Source organism: Hyposmocoma kahamanoa, unplaced genomic scaffold (assembly GCF_003589595.1).
Source record: "Hyposmocoma kahamanoa isolate Upper Pololo Valley unplaced genomic scaffold, ASM358959v1 217, whole genome shotgun sequence".
NCBI classification, from domain to species: domain Eukaryota; kingdom Metazoa; phylum Arthropoda; class Insecta; order Lepidoptera; family Cosmopterigidae; genus Hyposmocoma; species Hyposmocoma kahamanoa.
In genome coordinates this window covers 311030-334554 of record NW_020653738.1, presented here as the reverse complement: position 1 = coordinate 334554, position 23525 = coordinate 311030, and the positions used below count along the sequence as shown (strand labels likewise).

The 23525-nt window shown below is 36.2% G+C and overlaps 1 protein-coding gene across 2 annotated transcripts in view; it reads right to left on the bottom strand.

Annotated features, from left to right (window-relative positions):
* The window catches only part of LOC113227802 (ABC transporter G family member 23), a 148498-nt gene that overhangs the window by 13757 nt on the left and 111216 nt on the right, over window positions 1–23525 (bottom strand). For both annotated transcript variants that reach the window (XM_026460823.1, XM_026460824.1), the window contains exons 4-7: window positions 17170–17288; window positions 14953–15148; window positions 825–1026; window positions 217–343 (exon numbers count right to left, since the gene is read on the bottom strand). In XM_026460823.1, coding sequence (XP_026316608.1) covers window positions 217–343; window positions 825–1026; window positions 14953–15148; window positions 17170–17288 — 644 coding nt within the window. The remainder of the gene's footprint in view (window positions 1–216; window positions 344–824; window positions 1027–14952; window positions 15149–17169; window positions 17289–23525) is intronic.

Below are 23525 nucleotides of genomic sequence, written 5' to 3'. Positions count from 1 at the left end.
TAGCCTTACACTTTTAAACTTTATTTATTATTTTTAGTGTGACTTATACAACTACATTTACATTTATCATTTCATTAAACCAGTAATTAAGTTTGGTGGTCACTTGTCAATCACAATAGACTCTCTTGAGATGATGAGACGTGGAGGTGATGTTTGTGTGTAATATCCGGAATGTTAATATTACAAAACTGTAGCTAATAATACAATAACACGTACCATTAGATTGCCCTTGTTTCCTGGAGAGCTTCAGGAAGACGTCCTCGAGAGAAATGCAGTTGTACATTGTGAGAAGGGCTTGGGGAGATTCTTCGGCTAGGAGACGCCCGCTGCGCATTAGACCGATCTGAGAAGTAATTTTAGTGTTAGTTATCGTAAGTGCTATGTCAGGAAGTTGTGCAACAAAATTATTTAGTTTGCTTTAGTAGTAGACTGACCCCACTCAACTAATGCCTCGATTTTTTCTCTGACAATGCTAAATGTAGAGATCTGTAGAGTCGCCGACGTTAAGAACTAAACAGTTAAAGTGGCGAAATTGTCAGATCAAATCGAATTGATAGAATAAAGATAGGTGATGGATGCCACCATGAGGTGGATGACGTAATGTAGAACGGCATTCCACGAGGTAAATCTTCGACATGACGGACGATTCACGTTTGTTCACGTGCTGAAAAGGGAAGATGAGGACGAGGACGGTAGCATTTTCCCGAAGAATCCTATATAATCTAACCTTAAAAATTTCCAGATCTAGAAAATACTGTATTCTGCAAAAAATCCACGTCTAAGGCGCTCGTATAATTTTTCTTACAGTGTAAATGCAGACTTACACTGTGCGCTTGTCGAGCTTCTTCAATATAATGCGTGGTGATTATGACAGTCTTGTCTCCCGAACTGGTGATCCTCACTAGATGCGTCCAGATGGACTGGCGCAATAGCGGGTCCACGCCCACCGTTGGTTCGTCCAGGATTAGAAGCTCCGGGTCGTGCATTAAAGCTACTGCGAATGATACGCGTCGTTGTTGACCGCCGCTGTAAAGGAGAAAGTTAAGTTTAGACATTGATAGTAAGTATAATTAGATTCAGTTTAAAGAGATTAATATTCTTACACTACCGTCAGAGTACATTTACGAAAATGTTATTTATGTTAAGAAGAATATTTTTTTTTTAATAAAAATAGTGACATACATAACATTAACACGAGGAATAAAAATAAATTAGCAATTTTTGACGATCGCCTTCACAAAGTCACAAATTTATGTAAGGGGCAATGTATATAAGCTTCTATAATAAAATTCGTGTTGATATTCAAAACTTGGCATTTACAAAGATTTTAAATGTATTCAAATGTATATTTAAAAAAGCAACCTTTAGAATTTCACTATGTTCAGATCGTTCTTCGAAGATATCAGGGAAGGAAACAGAACTTTCCTTCATCGTTAATATTTATTAATTTTAACCTTTAATATAGTGATGGTTTTCCCCAGAGTCATGCTTTTTAAAAAATATTTAATTGGTTTGAAAAATATGTAGTTGGTTGGAGCTTTTGGGAATCATGTATGTACATATTATTTAATAGATTATTGTCACACTACGACCCTATACTTTGTGATGGAATTCCAGATTAAAAATGTAAATAACATAAAAGAAAAATATTTGAGAATCGTGCATTTAAGCAAAAAGTTTAAAAAATGCATGGTACTTAAGTGTAAGTTCAAATAAAGTAAACAAAATATTGTTTTTCTTTAAAACACCTTATTTAATCAAATAAGCTTGTAAAAACTGAACTGCGTGCGTTGACAAGACGCTGACGCTCGAAAGACGCTATTGTGGGGGATCTCTAACATCCGCATCGCTTTCAGTATGTTTCACGCTTAAATACGTGAGTTATTCGTTAGTGTAGTTAACAAGCGTTAATTACCAAATTTTGCACTTGAATGGAAAATAATGATTAATGAATCGAACAAAAGATGTGGGTATTCAATGGTAATTCACAAAACAAACATTAAAGTGCCGTTACAACTGTAACACATAAGGTAACCAAAGCCATTATTATTGTAGCCAAAAACAAAAGGCGACTTTGGGAAAGCCGACGACCGCATTTCGCACGCCTATTTTATAAACATACTTACTTGAATGACTTCATTATTTGTTTACAAAAATGCTTTGGGATTTCTGTTGAAAATCTGACAAAGCAGGAAACGACAAAGTTTATGTATGACGTGTGTGAAAGAAGTATTTTATGAGGCGCGGGATAATGATAATGTGCCAATCGGTCGAGACCAATTATCTGGTGTCAGATTAACAGAAATCACTCCGGAACACTTCCCAGAACACCCACACAAGTATCAATTTAGAAAGTTCATTCCCAAATCGAACCCAGGACCTTCTCGTCTGGCGTCCACAGAGTAAACCGTTGGGTCGCCAAGGTCGCCGAAGATGCTTAGGCATTTCAATTTAATCTTTTTGTACAATGCAATAATGTACAAATGGCAGACTTTATGTCATAAGGCATTCTCTACCAGTCAACCATAGTTCCAAACAGAAAAAAAACCAAAAGGTTGGTGCTACACTTAAACCAGAAAAAAATGAAATAAAAATCACAAAGCAAAATTTTATGGTTAATTTATACGGTGTAAAATAAACATAATGTAGCATGAACATACTTAACATGTACTTATATAATAAACATAACCAATAATAGTGACTGGCTGTTGTTCGCGCGACCAACAGCGACTTCTCCGGCGTAAGTTTTTTTTTATAGGTTACTTTGTAACGAGACGAACAAGTCGTGCGCCTGGTGTTAAGCGACACGTCTGTCCATAGCAGTATTCATAGCTACAAATCGCAAATATCTGACAGACACTGCCACTGCGTCCGTCACCCTGGGACAAGTTGATAAATCCCATGTGAAAGTTGTTTACACAAGTAGTTCTCATATTGACACCCTAATTTACTTCTATTTAGGGGTTGTTTTGAAAAATCCTGAAACGTGTTTATTTATTTCATATTTACAGAACACAAACTAAGTTTGAAATAAATCGCACCACGCGTTAAAAAGTCCCCATACAAACTTTGATACCCCATTTTAACCCTATTTAGAAGTATTTTTGTAAAAATGTCATGTCAGTCTTTTACCATTTGCATTATGAAATATTTGTATTAAGTTTCATCTTTGTAAGTTCAAGGAATATTATTTCTCATACAGATATTTTTACCCTTTTTCATCCTCATATGGGTTGTCTTTCGAAAAAAAAACATTGTTAGTATGTCTACAGTACATAAAAATAACATACTTACTGACCTTACCTCCTTAAGTTAGAGTTAAGGTCAAATAATCTTTATTTCATAGATAAGCAAATTACACTTGAAATTGTCATATTAATTAAACTCTACTGCTTCGTACAGCAGAATGACCAAGAACGAGCCCCCTGAGAAGAATGAGCAAGAAACTCAAAGGGTTGCTCTTTCTAAATAAACATTTTGTATACATTTATCATTTATAATATTTATGTCAAACATCGTTTCAAATACGCAGAAGCTGTTTAACAACGTTTCGTGTAAAGTTTTTGTTTCACTTTAGTTTCAAATCTTGTAAATGGCAAATTTTTAACACGGACCGAGTATTTTTTTTATAGAAGAACATTGACTTACAATTATATGGACGTCCGGTTCGCGCTAAAAAGTGTCCGAACTTATAGGGCGTTAAAATCGTATACAGAGCGTCATTCACGCTTTAGTCTTCGTTTGTTCGACTGACAGCGAAGCAAGCAAAATTAGACAGTACTGCGATGACATTACAATTTAAATTCAACGTTTTAGCTTTTTCATATTCCTTTACACTACGTTTAAATAGGTTGACTTGGGACATTTTTTCGTGGTTTTTGTATTAGACCCGTCGTCCATTTATTTATAAGTCAATGTAGAAGAAGAAGATTTTATATCGCGCTTAATAGGTACATGCCAGCTCAGGGATTCGAATCGTGAACCTCTCAATTGAGAAACAACCGTTCTCTCATTAGGCTACCACTAAGGTAGTTCTGTAGGTATTATTAATAAAAATATTCACTCTGAACTATCAAGTTCATTTACTTATTGCGCCACCAATGTGGCAGCCTTGGACCAGATACCGCATTGGTCTAACGTGGGCTTAAATTTCGTAGAGGAGACCCTTGCTCTACAATTAAGGTTTTAATTTTAAAAACAATTGTACAACTTATTGTGTATAATAAAAAGTACTATTACACAGTGTCCGAATTTTCAAATGATAAATCTTTAATTGCATTGTATTATTGTTGACGTTTACTTGTTTATTTTGATGTTCTTCGAATTGTAATTTTTAAGTTTATTGAATATGAACACGATGTTCTAGTACCATTAAATTTTTTTTTAATGAAATTACTCCACTAATTTTTTATAATTATAATTATTACAACAAAGATCAAAACACTCAAAAAGACTCATTCGATTAGGCTGGATTCGAACCAGTACCCTCAGGCAGTCCATGCTAGATGCTCTGGCAATTAAACCACGTAACGAACGAGCAGACTTTATGAATTTTTCTGTGCTTGTTGGATCTTTGTTTTTGATTTTTAACAACTTTTTGCCGTAGTGCCATCTGTCTCTGTAACTTATTATTATAATTATTATTATTTTTATTTATTTTATATATTTATTCGTATTCAGGTTACTAAGACCCATAAATACATACCTTATAGACTAACGTACATAACAATATAATCAAACACTAACGACTAATTAATATTTACACGTATAGTCTGTGACGTATGACGCAACGTGGGTGTCCGATAGCCGGCCTCGGAAACGTCGATATATGACACCCTTCGGCCAAAACTCATCCTTCATGAAGGTCGCCAGATGTTGAGTTGGTATTCTCACCACAAATGAATTAAAATTCACATTGTGGCGGCATCCCAACAGCTCCACCCTCAGGGTACCATTGCCTTTCACCCGTATGTACTTCACAATATCAGCAGACTTTGTATTTTGACGTATAGTTAACATTTTTCAATTATTATCCAATCAAAAAACATGGTACACTTGGTTTAGTCTGTTGAAGTGCATGTGATTAAATGTATAAATATACGTTGAATATTTTTTTATAAATAATGGGCACACGCTTGACCACAATCTCACCTGATGTTAAGCGACGATGTGACCGACGATGGTACGCGTTTGCCTAAAAATGCCTATTTAGTCTAGCCTTGAATAGCCCCATATTGTACGTTTCGGGAAAAACACAGATATTACAGATAGTATTCAATTCCTTTGCCTAAGCTAAGCGCTTAGTGCGAATGGGTGGTATATCAACGACATAAGGATGGAATGTTCCGAACATTGAAGTCGACCGACGGAGAAACGAATATGCTTGTACGCCTAATGTTTAGCCGGACACAGTGAAACTATACTTACTTTGTACATGTAACATCCATACAACCTGTCTTTTCACAAAGAAATGAATTATCAATAAGTATTTTATTATGGAATGTATTAAACGAAGCATTTACAATTTCCAATGATGCTGCACTATTTAAAATGTCATTCATAGAAATTTGATACGAGGCGAAGTGAGTGTTGGCGAAAGCAATGATATAACTGACATGCGCCGGCTAAATTATGAAATCGACACTGACGCTTGCGAAATCTGTTTGCAGCATACCAACCAGATATGCTGTACAAGTGAGATGTAGGTGAGTGAGTTAACTTATAACTGGAGATTTTGTATTCAAACCCAGACTTAAATAATCTTTATTTCATAGGTGTGCAAGTTGCAAACTTACTGTTATGGCAGATTCCCATGAGAAGAATGATCAAGAAACTTTAGTGTTTGCTTTTTGTAAATAAACAATTTTGTACGCATTTATCATTTACAATATTTATTTCAAATATCTTAAATGGAGACAACCTGCAGGAGCTAAACGGGTCATTACCAGGATTTTTTATCATCCAAGTACGCAGAAGCTGTTTAACCTTTAGAGTAAAGTTTTGTTTCTTTTGTTTCTTCTATAATTTTAAACCTCATAAATGGAAAATTCTGAACACCAATCGGAATCTCATTGTAGAAGCGTATTCATTAAACGGATTTGTTCTTATTTAATTTTTTGTTTATGGTGGTAAGTGACATGGCTGTCCTTAGCAATTGCAGTGCCATTCTGACCTTTAAATGGCAAAGATCTGAGGGGCACTCCCGGTTCATCCCGTCATTAGGGACTCCCATCTCATCTGGTGGAAACTGGCGAGGTCGGCGATGGAGCATACACACCTAAATAATGCCTATTTACTCTCGATTTACTTACGATTGAAAAGGCCCAAATTACAGCGTGCTGGGTATAAGTTTGCATTCAGGGCACTTCGTTCACCATATAAATGTGGAAGCGTTATACTTGGTGCAAATCCTTGGAATAACCACAACATAAGAGTGGAACTCAAGTCCACGTTTAGTTTCCCGGTGATGGAAAGGGGAAGGCGGAATTAAATCGTGGAATTTCATCGCACACTCTCCTTGATATATCATGTAGAATATCGATAAGCTTTACGGTGATGTTCAATACTCTGCGGGTTTGGCTCTATTAAATCCGAGTCGCCTATAAGCCGCTTGACACGCTTCTTAACTACATTGTGGCCAGTTGGTTTATTTAAGTTTGGTTTTATTTATTTAAATGGGCAAAGATTCTAGCCACTTCGCATATTAGTATGTTTTCTTTGATAGAAAAAGCGACAAGCGGCTGTTTCGGTAATTATATCAAATTAATTATAATTTCATTATTGAACATGCAATATAATACAAGAAAAAGAAAATGCATAATAATAGATACACGTGTCAAAACTAGTACAGTAGTAAAAACCATACATACATAACCCTGATTAAAAAAGAAATAATTAAAACAGAAATAAAAATCTAAAACAATAGGACGCATGAGGTATTAATTATAAGAAACTTGTATGTTTATTTTATGGTACCAAATGACGGGACGAACAAGTCGTGCGTCGGGTAGTAAGCGACACGCCTGTCTATATCAGTGCAGTGCTTCCCAGGATTGTTTTTCAAATAGCCATTGTAAGCCAATCAGATCTCATAATATGAAGAAGTAAATGTAAACAATTCGCACTGTTAATGCAATAGTATATTCACTCAAAAAGTGTGTTTTTTCAGAATCGATGAAAAACTAATTACTAATTTCCCGTGAAAAATGTATGTATTGCCAACTTGGCAAATATATTTGACAATAAGAGGGAATAAATAATTCCCTGTCTTTGAATAACGCCTGTTTTGCTCAGAAATAACTCACAAAAATGTTTGTCGCCTTTTGAGTTAAATAGATGTCGTTTAATTGTTTCTTACATCATTCTAACGACGGTTGTACTGAAGTGTAGATATTCAAATTTTACGTTCAGTAATAGTATAATCATGCATTTCACATATTGAGTTACAACACTATTGTAACAGTAGTGCGAGTTGTTTTCCTAATTATATATCACGTGTCCAAGCTCTTTGTGAGGAACAGGAAGTATTCGCCTTAAGGAAATAAGAAGCAAAAACCTTTAAAATTATAGTGTTTTTGTAAACAAGTTTATAGATCTGTTGTGTAGAGGTGTAAAATTCAACATGTAAACGTTTTTAAAGGGTACGTATTTATGCTAAAAATACGATGTTTGCTTGAGTTAATCCTTGAAACGATGGTATACCAAAGGCGAAAGGTCCATTTAGGCCACAATTTCCGACGGCTTGCATAAGAAATTTGTTTTGCAACTACTAGTAATGTAGTATGTAATAAGATCATTTTTGTAGCAGTAGAGCTTCTTGTGAAAGAGTTCGTCCAGGGAAGTTCTACTACTTTACCTATTTCTGCCGCCAAGCAGTAAGCAGCAATACTGCGTTCCGGTTTTGGTGTAAGGGTGAAATTACAGGCACATGGGACTTGTCAATTTATGTTATAGGGTCTCAGATTTAAAGCTTTGAGTTGTTGTTGTTGTTGTTGGTGTTGATGTCTTAAAAAAAATCTAACAATATCGATAAACATACAAGTAAATGTTCTACACCCCTGGCTCCCTCTCTCGGTAAAAGTACAGGCAGTAAATAAAAATTGATGCCGTACATATTGCTCTCTGTAAGAAAGTTACAAGCAGTAAATTCAACATTTTTTCTGTTATAAATAATAGTTAAAGTGTATTTTTAATATTAAAACAGTTTATTTATCTTAGATATACACAAGATATTATATTTTATACAGAAATTCATTGTAATTTTGAGGTTAATTGATTGTCACGATGTTTGACCACCATGACTTTCAAATAGTTTTATGAAATTACTCCACTAGTTTGTTATAATTATTAATGCAAAGATCGAACACTTAAAAAAATTCTTCGATCCAGCTGGATTCGGACCAACGTCTTCCAGCAAACCGTGACAGGTGTATCTGGTCATTCTCGGACTAATGTTCACTACCTAATTCCGTGGCAATTTTTATTATAAAAATATTCAAGTATATTATCTGGTAATTATTAAATAATATTTCACGATACAATACTCGAATATTAAGTATATTGCACGATAAACACTTAAATCATAAAAATTGCCACGGAAATTAGGTAGTGAACACTATTTTAGTCCGATAATGACCGTACCAGCTGCTGACTAAGGAATCAAAGGATTTTTTCTAAGTGTTCGATCTTTGTATTACTAATTATAAACTCACTGTAGTTTAATTAGCCATGTTAAAAAAATACCTTAACTTTCTCATTCGGCGCAGTAGAAAAAAAATGTATATAAAGAGCATAACTAACTTAATGTGACTTTTAACACTTGACTCAGAATTAAAGTGCACAATTACAGGCATTTGTGCCTTTTTTGTGTTATTTATGAAATCATTTTAGTACCACATGATAAGTGCACAATTCCGTACAGTACTGAGTAAAATTCTTTGATATTAGTGTATTTAACTTAATAAACGTCAAATATACCTTTTTATAGTAGAAAATCTGATTGTTGGTGTCGATTGCTGGGGTCAGTTGGGCCTTTTGAGTTTTTATATCAAGCGACAGGACGAACGAGTCGAGCGTCTGATAGTAAGCGACAAGCTTGTCCATGACAGTTGTAGTGACACTCAGAGCTTTAAAACGCAAAGATCTGAGGGGTCTGCCACTGCGTCCGTCACCTGAGACATAAGTTGAGAAGTCCCTTGTGCCTGTAATTTCACCAGCACCGTTACCCTTCGTTACGTTAAAACAGAAACGTAGTAACGCTCACATTATTACTTAGCAGCAGAAATAGATAAGGTGGCAGTACTTCCTTGGACGAACTCCTTCACAAGGAGATCTACTGCTGTTAAATAAATACTAAGTTTCTAAGTAAATTAGATTCTACATTGTAGAAGGCGTGCCTTTATAATTATACGACAATAACAAGGTGATGTTAAAACTTTTATCACCTTATTATATTGCAAAGTCAATACAGAAAACAATTTTCAATAACGTTGCAAATAAAAGTGTCATGTGTCGTAAAAAGGTCCTTATAGCACTCTTATGGTACGTGTTTAAAAGCCTTTGTAACCTTGCAAAGACTTCGAAGGAAATACAGAGGAAATCTTGTATATTATGTAAATATACAAAGTAAATATACCTATATTGTGTAGACATCCTAAGAACGTCGTCGCCTTGTGTGATATAAGTATTTCGTGTTTTGTATGGAATTTTCTGTCATGATATAAATCGGTAATTTTCTTTTAATAATAGGGGTTAAAGTATGAAATTGCCGATTTGTACTGAAAATCTAAATTGTTTATTTTTTAAATTTTTAACAAATTTATTTAATCAAAATAGTTGCCATTATTATCTATACATTGCTGCCATCTAATGGGAAGGTTATTAATGCCTTTGCGATAGAACTCCGACGATCTAGACTGCACAAACTGTGTGAAAGCATTTTGTACTGCCTCCTGGGAAGAAAACTTCTTGTCACGTAGATAATTGTCCAAATCACGAAAAAAATGGTAGTCCGTTGGAGCAAGGTCTGGTGAATACGGAGGATGACGAATGGTTTCTAACTGCAGTTCCTGAAGGGTCAAAATGGTTTCTCGTGCTGTGTGAGGTCTCGCGTTGTCGTGGAGCAATAATGGTGAAGATCGATTCATGAGTCGGGGCTGTTTTACTGCTAGTTTTGTCAACATGGTTCGGAGTTCGGCACAATAGACATCTGCCGTTATTGCTTGACCAGATCGGAGAAAACTATAGTGAATAACACCATGCTGAGACCACCAAACAGTTACCATTACCTTTTTATTGGTAAGTTTTGCTTTAGGACACTGTTGTGGCATTTGACCTGGGGTCAGCCATTGCATTTTTCTTTTCCGGTTATCATAAAGAATCCACTTTTCACATGTTACAATTCGATCCAATATTCCTTCATTTCTGTACCGGTTCAACAAGGCAACACAAGTTTCAACACGCGTTTCTTTCTGCAGATCAGTCAAATCATGAGGCACCCATTTTTCGTATTTTTTTATTTTATTGATTTGACGCAAGTGAGTCAATATTGTGGGTAAGGTAACGTTAAACCATGCCGCTAATTCCTGGGTAGTTTGACTAGGATCGGCTTCCACTATCTCTCTTAATTCATCGTTATTCACCTGTGTGGGCGGTCTTCCTCGTAGCTCGTTCTTTAAGTCGAAATTTCCATCACGAAAGCGTTTAAACCAAAATCGCACGGTGCGTTCGTTAGTAGACCCCTCTCCAAACGCAGCATTGATATTGCGGGCTGTTTCTGCCGCGTTAGTTCCGCGTCGGAACTCGTATTCAAAAATCACTCGAATTTTCGCAGTATCCATCTTTCTTGTCTAAATTGAATAACAAAAACAATTGAAAGTCGATATTCAAATGTTTCAAATTTAAAAAAAAAAATCACAGAAACCATTTGAAAAAAGTTTCATTCGAAAACCTCAAACCATGAAGATTCTATGAAAATTCAAAGAACCTATTGCAATAAAACGGCAATTTCATACTTTAACCCCTAATACAAAAAAAAAATATTTTAATATACTCCTATATTGTAATCCGTCAATTATAATAATAAACCATATCACAAAGGCGTTCTTTTTAGTTCTGAATCAAAATTCTATTGTCTATGGCTACCAAACTAAAAAATTTCATATAGTTCTGTGTTCTGTATACCTGTAATGAAATTTTGCAACTCTTGTAGTTTTGTGTAGAAAAAGAAAATGTTTGATAATTAAAATATCAAACATGACGTTACTCAAACTCTCTACTTACTGCATTCTGATTGGTAAAATTGGCTTAAAAATCTTGAAATCGGGCCACAAACCGTTATAAAAAAAAATTGGTTAAAATATAAGCGGTACTTGGCTACTTCTATTCTATCTTTTTTGGTTTTTTGTTTTGTAGCATTTGTTAGGCTTTTGTTCGAGTATGTTGCCATGGATTATTAACAAAATATACCTTAAATATTGCTTGTGTGTTATAATTTTACTTACTTACGAGTTTCTACGGAAAAAGTAAGTAAAGTTTTGACATCATCTATAGAAGTCCGGCTGTTTTTCAGAATTACCCTTTTAGTTGTAGACGCGTCTCCATTATCATTAACCGTGGCTCATCCCGTGGTTGAGCACAGGTCGTCTTTAAGAAGTGGATTTAAGCCACAGGTCGAAACGTTTGCCCAATGTGGGCAAACGTTTGTCCCTATGTCCCTAAGGACTCGAAACGTTTTCCCAGCCTTAGTTTTAGTTTTGAGCCTTATTTGACGTGGATTGGTTTCATCAAGATGTTTTTCTTCAAAGTTAGCGAGAAGTATCGCTAACAAACGCTTTTAAATGTACATTAAAAAATGTAAATATTTTTGTATATAAAGCTTCACCAGTAAACCTAACGTCACTTTTTATACAGGCAGTTAAAAAAGTATCACGAGATTTCAGCCGGTGATCAGACTTTTAAAAACAACTTTGACAAAAAACTTACCATCATCATATTTAAATTTATACTTTTTACTAACGCGAACTTAATAATCCTGTCATGATTGAATATTTTTCTGTTAGTTTAGATATAATTTCGACATATAAAAAGGCAACACCGGCGGTTTAAATTCCTACATGTAATCGGTTGTTCGGGCCCGTTTTGAAGGAAGACATGTGTTTTATACTACATTTTACTAGAGAGCGAATAATAATTGTGATGATAAATAAAGTTACGTTTTCTTATAAACGAATTATGTTTTCATTACCATACTTTTAGTTAAACCTGTGTTAATTCGTTGTTTTGAAATATAAATTAGTAACATAGTATATAAACAGCTATACAAATGGTAATCATAAAATGTTACTTCGTGCATGGTTGTTAACTTTTAATGTTTATCTTTTACATTATTTTACCAGTTCGTCTAAATACTACATAAATAAATTTTAGTTCTATTAAATTCAAAGTCAAAGAATCTTTATTTGACAGGTAAGGAGAAGAACGAGCAGGAAACTCTAGGCGTTGTTATTTCTAAATAAACATTTGTGCACATTTATCATATAATATACATTTTTAACATCATAGATCGAGATAACCTGCTATATAGAACTAAGATTGGTTACACACGGACTTATAGCAGCGGTCGTGAAATATGTGATTGCATCGCTACACTTGTGACTTAAAGGCGATTGGATCGATGCAAACGCTCGACTGCATCGATACAGTCGCTAATGTTGAGTAATTATGTACAAAAAATATGTATAGGTTTAAGCACATTACTTTGTTTTGTTAATTGTAAATTTAAAAGTGAAATAAATAAATGCATGAAATAAATAAAATAGTTAATTATCGCGTTCGCATCGCTGCTAAAAATTGCCGTGTGTACCCACGAAAAGGGTCGCACAGAAGATGTATGTACAAAGTATTTCTTTCACTATAGTCTTAAACTTCGTGAATGGCAAATGCTTAAATTAATTTGTGAAGTATTATTATTAAGAGGACTGGTGTGCGTAATCGGAAGGATTGGAGCCCTCCAATCCTTCCGATTACGCACAACAAACAAACACAACTAACTTTTCATACTAGCCCTAGTATGAAAAGTTAGAAGAATGTGGGTGAGGTTTGTGAGCATCTTGCAAAGGGATGATCCGTAGTTTCTACCCAACCCAATGGGAATCCAAAGGATAAGTGTGTGTATGTCTATTTCATTCTTATTGCACAGATATAAAGCTTTTTCTGACAGGCTCCAGGTGATTCCACGTCGGTAAATGGTAACTTCCTTAATGTTTACATGTAAATAATATTGTTTCCTGTATTTTTCACTATGTTTGTACTTAATTGTACCTGTAGCACGTATTTCTTTAAATTTCCATGACAGAGTGTTAGAATTACTTATCTCTTTTGTGACGCCATGGTGTAGCTAATATTGGAATGGCCTTTTAAGGAGCCTGTTTATTTACCTATAACGTTCTTATGAGTCTTAGTAACTTTTGTTGAGAAGACAAATAAAATAATGATTTAAATGTTTAGTCAAATAACATATCTGTAATTTATTTGTAAAGTTTTGACGTATACTTTTTGGTCTACATAATCAATGGCATAAATTTACAAAACAAAAATAATTAAAGAAAAATTGCATGATACCTAGTTATGCACCCGGATCGTCCCCCCACCATAGAAGCAAAAATATAGAGTTCGGCATAACGACACAGGTACATCCCAATGTAGGCAGCTAGCAGGCAGGTTACGCTAAAACTTAAGAGTGCAAACATCCTGTGGTGCTTAGCTCTGAAGTAGATAAGGTTTCAGAGTAGCAAATGCATCGATGAGACCACACTTTAAACGACGGGCATCCAACTCTACCGGTTGTCTAGTTAAGCTTAACTGTAGTTTTATTTTAGTTTTTAAACAAGCTCCTTTCGCTTCCGGAAACAAGGCTATCTAGTGACGGGACGAACAAGATGTGCGCTTGGTCGTACGCGACACGCCTGTCCATAGCAGTTGCGCCGCTCAGAGCTTTGCATTACTAAGATCTGATGGACACTGCCACTACGCCTGTCATCCCGAGACATAAGTTGACAGTTCTTATAACTTCACCAGCACCCTTACCCTTCAAAACCGGAACGCAATAACGCTCACTGTGTAGTGAGTACTTGGCGGCAGAAATAGGTACCTTACCTCATGTAAAGCGACAATGTGGCCCACGATGTTACAGGTTTGTCGAATAGTAACCGTCTATTCGCTCTAATCTTGATTCGCTTAAATTGGTATTTTTGGGAATAGGTGGTAATATGATACCTATCCGCATTTTGACTTTGACTTTGGATGGAGTGTTCCGGACTTTTACGAGGAACGGAACATACTCTAAAAAGTGCATGATATAAAAACGACAAGCTGGCTATTTTTCTGCGGTAGCTGAAACAGAAGCTTGGACTCCTCAAGAGATATATATCACATAGTGCAACGAAACTGCATGAAATCATTACGCCATCCCCTTTCTCCCATCGGGGGACTAGATGTACGCTAGGGTTCCATCCCAATGTTTATATTTATATGGCGTACGGCACTGAATTCACTGAACGGTGTAACTTGGGCCTTTTGAAGGTGAGAGTGAATAGGCATTATATAGACGTGCATGCTCCAGCGCCGAACTCATCTTCACTTTCCAGCAGGTGAGATGATTTGCATCGTTGCCATTTAGTCTATATTTTCGTCTATGGTACTGAAAGCGCCCCGGGGTGCTCATTAAATACAAAGATACAGTAACAGACTACACTCAGCCAAGCGTGAAGGTATATGCACTGTCACGTTTTTAAACTGCCTTGAACGGTAATGTAAATAAGGTAAGGTACAATCATTTTCACCAACAACTCCAACAGAGTATATTACTTTAGCTGGTTGCCCACTGTATAAAATACATTCAAAAACACTTGTCATATTTGCGGTCCTTAGCCATTGTTTGTTTGAAACACTAACCTGAGATTTTTCACCATCCGATTCTCACTGGGCAGGTCGAGGAAGTCCAGCAGGAACCGCAGGCGGTCGATGATCTCCTTGGTCTCCATGCCGAAGATCCAACCGAAGTACATCATCGTTTCTTTGATAGTGAACTCGCCGTAGAGAGCGATTTCCTGAGGCATGTAGCCTACGCGTTTTCCGGGCACGCCTGAACCTGTTAACAAATACAATGAAAAGTTGAAATACTTCGGAGCAGAAAGTGCGTAAAAACAAACTATAAAAGACGAGTGATAATAAAAAATTAATAACTTTATTACTATTGTAACTATTTTGGTGAATAACAAAACTTTGATTTCATAAATAGAATATTATAAAATTACGGTTTCTGTAGCTGTAAATGACTGTTCGAGCGAAAACGTTATATAGCACGCATGTATCCATAATACAGTAAGCCACCAGCTTAGTATGCAATTATATTTGTTTAGCTTAGTACAATATGCTAGGATTTTTTTCTGAAGAATATTTAGCAGTTGGCTAGGTACTGGACTGAGCTATAAGAAAAAGGGCGAAATGAAGGCTTTTAAGATTTAATATAATAATTATTAAGTGTTGACTTGAAGGCGCTCAAGTGGGCACGGACCTCGGTTCCAGGACATTTTCGCCATTAAAGGGAGTGCTGGGAAATCAATGATTATAAAAAAGTGCGCATTTTCCACCAGAGGCAAAGTGACGATTAAGTCGACGATGTAGCGTGCACGCCTAAATAATGTCTATTCACTCTCGCCCTGAAAAGGCCCAAGTTATAGCGTTCGGGGGATAAGTATGCAGGCAGTTTGTTATTTTATACCCTTGCATCTATGTCAGTCACTTGTGGCAAGCTATCCCTTTTTTCATAGCAGTGAAAGGGCGCTGAATCTGCATATGCCCAAATTCCCCAAAGTGCTGGTTTTCAGCCAGAATCAACGACAGGGACTAAAGTTATGAGTAAAATTATTCATTTCGATGTGTAAGTGCAGGTCAAGGCCTTTTTTATTAGACCAATCTGGTAAAGTTGTTTACAACAAGTGACGCTAGTTAAAACAAAACAGCACCGTCTGTCAGTCCTCGTCCATTAAAACGGCCAGCCTATGTATGGCTGGCCGTTTTAATGGCAAGCCGCAAAAAAGGCCACAACAGATGGGTTATGTTAAACGAAGTGCCTTTTACGAATTGAAACATATACGTGTGACAAGCTATTAATTGTTCTTTTATACGGTTACGAATTTCCAATGTCTTAACTTGATTCCAATTAGAGATCGTTATTTGTTGACAGAGTTGATCTTTACGGCAGAATAGCGATTTTTGGTTGAAAGAAACAGGAAGTACCGCAATTACGTGGCTAAATTTCGGTGGTTTTAAGTTTCTATTACAAATTTTATACCCTCAGTAAGAGAACACTGATAACTGAAAGATGATGTACATACCAGAATACAAAAGGGCATGCTTCGATGGTTTCGCCATGTAGTAAGGATGGATGTTAATGACGACACAAATTTATATGTAGATGGAAACATGAGGAGAGGTCGACCTCGACGTATATATCTCGATCAAATTCCGATATTATTAAAAAAGACCAGGTTAAAAGTATAGCATATTTGAAGAGGTTGATGTGAGTGGAAAAGACGAACGAGGTTTGTCTGGAACGCAGATAGAAGAAGTTCGTGGTCTTTGCCTATCCCTGCTTGAATAGAAGACAGACTTAATGGAACATATATATGAACACCTAAACTATACCTTAGAACATACCCGACATTATGCCTAGAAGGTACAAGTTAAAGCTTAAGACAATAGAGAACCGAATCGGAATGATGTTTGGGCATCTGGATGCCGACCAGAGAGGCAGAGATAAGGGAAAAAGTTACAATGCAACACGGTGTGCGCGCTGCAACCGCTTCACTAATTTTATTATTGTCACTGAAAACACATCTATAGTGAACAAAGTGAACGTAGGTGAACCTTTAAACCATCAAGAGCCGCTCCTTGGGCGAGGCCAGGAAACGACATCGCTCAACCCACGGGCAGAGCGGCCACGCGTCTGGTTACATTTAAAAGGTATCGTGCTCCTGATTTACTTATCCGCATTTTATGCCAATCAATGGTATTTTAATCATATAGTCCACACAAAGAAGATGGTTGGCGATAAATCCACTGACGAGAGCCTAGCTCTTAAATAAGAAGAAAGTTGTTGATTCTTACCTTTAGTGCCAGGTTTACCCCCCAGCACCCATATCTCTCCCGCGTTGAGATGCCGTCGGCCGACGATGCAGGAAAGTAATGTAGTCTTGCCGCATCCCGATGCACCTAGCAGGCCGTATCTGTACACAATAACAGAGAAATATATAACACGTTTAAGATATACAACTAATGTCTATAATAGCTGTTTTTATTCTTTATTTATTTTATACAAATAAAACTGACAGTAGTTATAACTAAACATGTAAGTCTTTAATAATTAGTCATTAGTGTTTTATATGTATGTTAGTCTACATTATAGGTTTTTGTAACCCGATCACAAATAAATAAATAAAAATAAAAAAAACTACGCCCGTCACCCTGAGACATAAGTTTATAAGCCCCCTTCCAAAGCGGTCTGTGTGGTTTGGGCTTCATCGAACGATCTGTACGTTGTATTCTTGTTGTAATAAAACCACATGTGGATCATACGTCACAGAAGCTTTAAACACGTGAAAATCATAAAAATAATACGAATTACTTGACGAATCATGTATATTTTTTTAAGTTTATTGATTGTCACGCGATGTTTGACCACCATGGTACCAATTCAATTATTTTTGTAAAACTATTCCGTTTAGTTATTATAAATAATAATGCAACAAAGATCGAACACTATAAAAAAAATTCTTCAATCGGCTGGATCCGAACCAGCGCCTTCTAGCGAACAGTGCCAGGTGCTATACCAACTAAGTCACGGAACGAACTAGCGGACCTTATGAATATTTCTATATGCTTGTTGCTTATTTTTGGTTTTTAACGACTTTTTTGCCGTAGCGTCATCTGTGAGAAATCTATTTCTTCACTCAGTCAGGTACCTTTACAGCTACCAGCAACTGGCTGGAAATGTCGCTTTAATAAATTATATATAATTGTGGATGTGTTGTGTGTATTTAAACACTTAAATTTAATAACTAATTTCGTCCGTAGAATATTTAAACCTCAAATATAACCTCTTAATTTCTTTTTTCTCGTAACTTCTGATTGTCTAAAGAAACGCAAGGGCCGGCAGCTAATAGTCCAAATCATTAGCATAGCCATACAAAGGGGGACGCTACCAGCATCTTGGGCACATTGCCGCGTGGACCCAATTTAATTCATATAATTTAGTCATAGTTTTACTTTCTAGTATTTACGCCTTTAAACCTCTCGTAACAGATGCCATTTTGCAGATACGGCCTTATTACACCTTCTTCTTCCTGTCCTTATCCCACGCTAGGTGGGGTCGGCACATCACGTATTTTTCTTCCACTCTGATAGGGAATCAGCTGTCATTTTTATACTCACACCTTTCTTATCCATGTCATCTTTCACACAATCCATCCATCTTTTCATTGGCCTTCCTTTCCCCTTATATCCCTCCACATTCATACCTAGCACTCTTCTTGTCACATGACATTCTTCCCTCCATGTCCATACCACGCTAACTTTTACTCCTCATCTTTTCCGTCACTGGCGCCACTTTCAAACTTCCCCTGATGTACTCATTCCTTATCTTATCCTTTCTCGTCACTCCACACATCCATCTCAACATTCGCATTTCCGATACATGAACAGTTCGTTCATCCTCCCTTTTCATCGCCCAACATTCTGATCCGTACCACATGACAGGTCTAATCACGGTCTTGTAAATTTTCCCCGTTAGCTTAAGGGACATTCGCCGATCGCAAATAGTGCCTGTGACCTGTCGCCATTTCATCCATCCTGCCCGTATTCTGTTCTTAACGTCGCGGTCTATCTCGCCGTCGTTCTGAATTAATGAACCGAGGTACCGAAAATCGGAGCAGACTGGTAGGGATACACCATCTAAGGCAATATTGGTAAAACTGGAGGCACCGCCAAAGTTGAGGAAAAGCTGTTCGGTTTTTGACCGGCTAATCCTCAACCCGACACTCCCCGACAAGTACAATGTCGTCGGCGAACAGCATGCACCAGGATGCCTCCTCCTGTATGTCCGATGTTAGAGCATCCATAATCAGGAGAAACAGATAGGGGCTTAAAGCTGATCCTTGGTGCAAGCCTACAGCCACATTGAACTGGTCGGTAACGCCGGCTTCAGATGGGACGTACGTACAAGCTCTACTATACATAGCGAATATGGCATCCATCCTCCCAGTACCAGGCATAGATTCGAATTGATTCCGGGTTATCTCGCTCTCTCCTCTCATTCGTCTCACAATCACTTTTTCCCAAGCTTTCATACTATGCGACATGAGCTTTATTCCCTTGATTTTTCGATCAAAATATTTTTAATGTAGTTTTTAAACTTAGGAAATGATAAACTTAATATATGCTCCGGAATCTTATTGTAAAAACGTATACAGTTGCCCATAAAAGAGTTGTTTACCTTGGTTAAACGAAATCGTAGTACCATGAGTTTGAACTTGGCTCTAAGGTTAATATTATGGATATCTTCTCTCTTATTGAAATTATGTATATGTTTTGGTATACCATCTGGCCCTACAGCTTTCCTATTTTTCATATTATTGACCACTTCTTTTACTTCATGCATACTTAATTATGTTTATTATTATTATTATTATCTGTTCCACCACCCCTACGTTAATGGGTGCATTCTCTAACACTCCACTCCGACAGACATTTTCTTCATTCATTAATCGACTAAAATATTCTTTCCAGCGTTCATTTATCTCTCTATCTTATTATTTATTATATTTACTTATCTTTATACATTTGATATGGACAATATCCCTAGCGTTCTTCTCTCTTGCTTTCGAAAGTCGGTAAAGGTCTTTCTGTCCGTGCGGGCTCTCCAGAGATTGGTAAAGTTTGTGTTAAGTGCTGGACCTTCGCCCTAGAGACAGCTACCGCTTTCTTAGCCTTTCTCTTGCACTCCATATATTCTGTCCTTTTATTATCTTTAGTAGTCACATTATGGTCATATACGCTTTTTCATTCCTTAAATGCATTCTTCTTTTCTTTCAAAATGATTTGTACATCTTCACTTGGTGGAGTGTATCCTTATCCTAAGTATCCTTATTTATTTTTTTACCTTTCGTTTCTCCAAATACATTCTTCGCCACCATTCTAATACACGAAGCCATTTCTTTCCAACATTCATTCACTGATTTTTCTTCCATGCCATTCATTTCTATCATTTTATCAACCACACGCCTTTGAAATTCCCTAGCATGCTTTTCTTTCTCTATCAAATGCCACTTGATTTTCGACCTTATTACACCAAGGATTTCTTTCACCACTTTACTTTCATTTATCCACTTCACGTGCCCAAACAAAATTAATTTGGAAAATGACGTGCAATAATGACAATATAATTTTATTTAATTAAATAATAGCAAAGTGTATATTATTATCTTGCGGAGACAGCCAATATTTAGCCTTGACCGTCCATTGCATTAATTTTGACGTAACTTGCAACGTTGAGCGCATAGCTGAAACACCCAATCGGGATTCGGTCTGTTTCGCGTTATGCGCTTACGCAGCGTTCCGAGGACGCTTTGCGAAACAACTATTTACATTCTAACAGCGAACGCCTTCAATGTTGTTTGTAATGAGTTTAGTTTGCGGTCACTTTTGGGGTTTTGAGTGAATTTGTGAATTTTAGCACAAGAGGTTTTTGGTCACAAATAGCGTCACCCTATATGCTCCCATGGATAATTTACATGTAGTTCATAAAGTAAAAACATTACGTTCTAACTTTCTTGTTACTAGTACGGAATTAGTTTTTTTTTGGTGGTCACACACACAGCTTATACAGGGGGTTTTAATATTTTATTCTATAGATGGCATACACTATAATGCTTGACATGGTGGTGAAAGGGTTTGCTAATCGGCGTAAAGTATTCGCCGATTGTTGCCCAGTGTGGCCAGACGTACAGGGAATTTTATTTATTTATTTATTTATTTTATACAAAAGGCATACAAAAATACATAATACAATTTCTCGCCAAACTGCGAAAGCAGTTTGTTGGCAAGGATACACTCACAATCTCGAGACTATAGTATACCTACTTACTACGTTTAACAAAATCAATGTACTTACTTAAGCTAAATTTAAATGGCTACTAAAAGAGAAGATTTTAACTTTTTCTTTAAAATGAATTTAGATAATATATCACGGTCTCTCAAAAAATCAAATTTATTAAATAAAATGGGCAAGAAATACCTATTTGTTCTTTTACAGTAGTAATTATTTACTTTTGGACATACATATTTACTTTCACGGAAGGAATAGTATGTCATGCGGGGAGGCCTTTTTCGTGCACCAACAGGTGGTAAGAGCTGTTACACACGGCGACATTTAGTAACGATGCAATCGCCATGTGTAACCACTCTAATTGAAGGATTGACGAAGTTTCTTCGACAGGCTAGTTCAGGCTACATAATGGAAGCATCAGTATATAATGTAAATCCAAAAATCATCCGTTAAAGAGGAGGCTTCTGGAATAACAATTTTATGACTTCAAAGAATGTACATTAATGCAATGTAATATTTCTTTTCATGTAAATTTTGAACGACATAAAAACTGACTTTAGTAACAAAAGATCTGGTTGTGAGAGAGTTCGTCCAGGGAATTACTGTCACCTTTTTCTGCCGGCAAGCAGTAATGTGAGCATTACTGCGTTCCAGTTTCGAAGGATAAGGATGGGTTACCTACCAGACGTCCGAAATGATATTTTCTAGAAATAACGTTAGCTCGAATGTTCATAACCTGGAAAGCAATTTAGAGAAAAATGTTTTTTCTTTTAAACCTAACTTAATCTAACCTAACCGAACCTAATCGTGTCCTTGCGATAAACATCCAAAATGTCCTGAAAGAACAACGGTTTCGTTATAATTCGGTTTTCGGTGTAATGAAAATTCGAACAAACGCTATTTCGGAAAAAATAAATTCGAGTTTGTGATAGGTTACCGTAAGGATGCTGTGAAATTGCAGGCACGTGGGACTTGTCAACTTATATCTCAGGGTGTCTCTTAGATCTTTGTGACTTAAAGCTCTGAATGGCTATGCAACTGTTATGGACAGGCATGTTGCTGCTACCAGGAGCGCGACCTGTTCGTCAACTTAGTATTATTAAAAAAAGACTTGTATGTTATAATGTCGTTAACAATAACGAATTTATTCTGTTTCTCTCGCTTTGTTTTCCTGTTCTAGATTACACCAGTCTCAACTGCGCATTAATATAAAATATTACAACACTAGTCTACAAAAATTAGAGCATCAAACTTTATGTTAAGAAGAAGCAATGAACAACCAATTAAAAATTGATAAGTGTTTAAAATCACAAAAACCACATTAATACCTAGTTCCGGTTTAGTCATAACATGTTAAATCATCAGAAAGATAAGAATAAATATAAATAGTTCTAAAAAACCGCACCACATAAAGATTTATCTTGAACGTATTACATACGGAAGATAAATGTAAGCTTCTCGGAAATTGTTTACTTAAAATAGCCGCGTAGTATTATGCTAATAATAAAACCATACACGCTGAAATATTTATAGTTGGGTCACGTATGTTTCATGATTCTATAGATCACTATGAACACGTTATATGCGAATCGTGATAAAAAAACCAGTTATTCCATATTAAACCTACTGGACCAAAATATACAGTTTTTTTTCACGATTTGAGACTATAGGTAGTTGTAGTACATGTTATACGTAGTCAGGGATTGAATTAACCATTGGAAATGACACTATTTTTCCGCATCTATAAGGCTTATGTTTGTTTTTTCAAACAAATCTACGTTTTGGGCCCTTTACAGGTCCCATATCCACGGTTGACGAATATGGTAAAGTCGTCAACCAGGGCCCCAATTTTAGTAATTTTCTTGAACCCTCTGGTCAATATAATTCCATTCCTCTGAGATTGTATTTCAATTATGGTAATATTTGTTATTCTACTAAAACTAGTTGCAATGGCAGTTGAGTCTTAAATAGAGTGTCAGTGAAATAATAGCATTCATTCATGATCAGATCGATGTTGCTTTACTAAAACTACCATGTAAATTACTATATATATCAAAATATTTATGTCTTTTAAGCAATAATGTACTCTTCATTGAAATGTATTTTTTATAATAAATAATAATGTTTATTTCAGTAATACAAATCGATTTACATTGACAGTACATGGTACCTCCTATTAAGCTTATCATGCCTGTGAGGCACCGCTCTTCCATAGCTATAAATGCACATTGTTTATTTTTAACATTTCCAAACAACGTCAAAACAAACAATTTTTTAACAATTTTCAACATACCTAACTTCTAATTTTAAAACGTGTGTGTGTGTGTGTGTGTGTGTGTGTGTGTGTGTGTGTGTGTGTGTG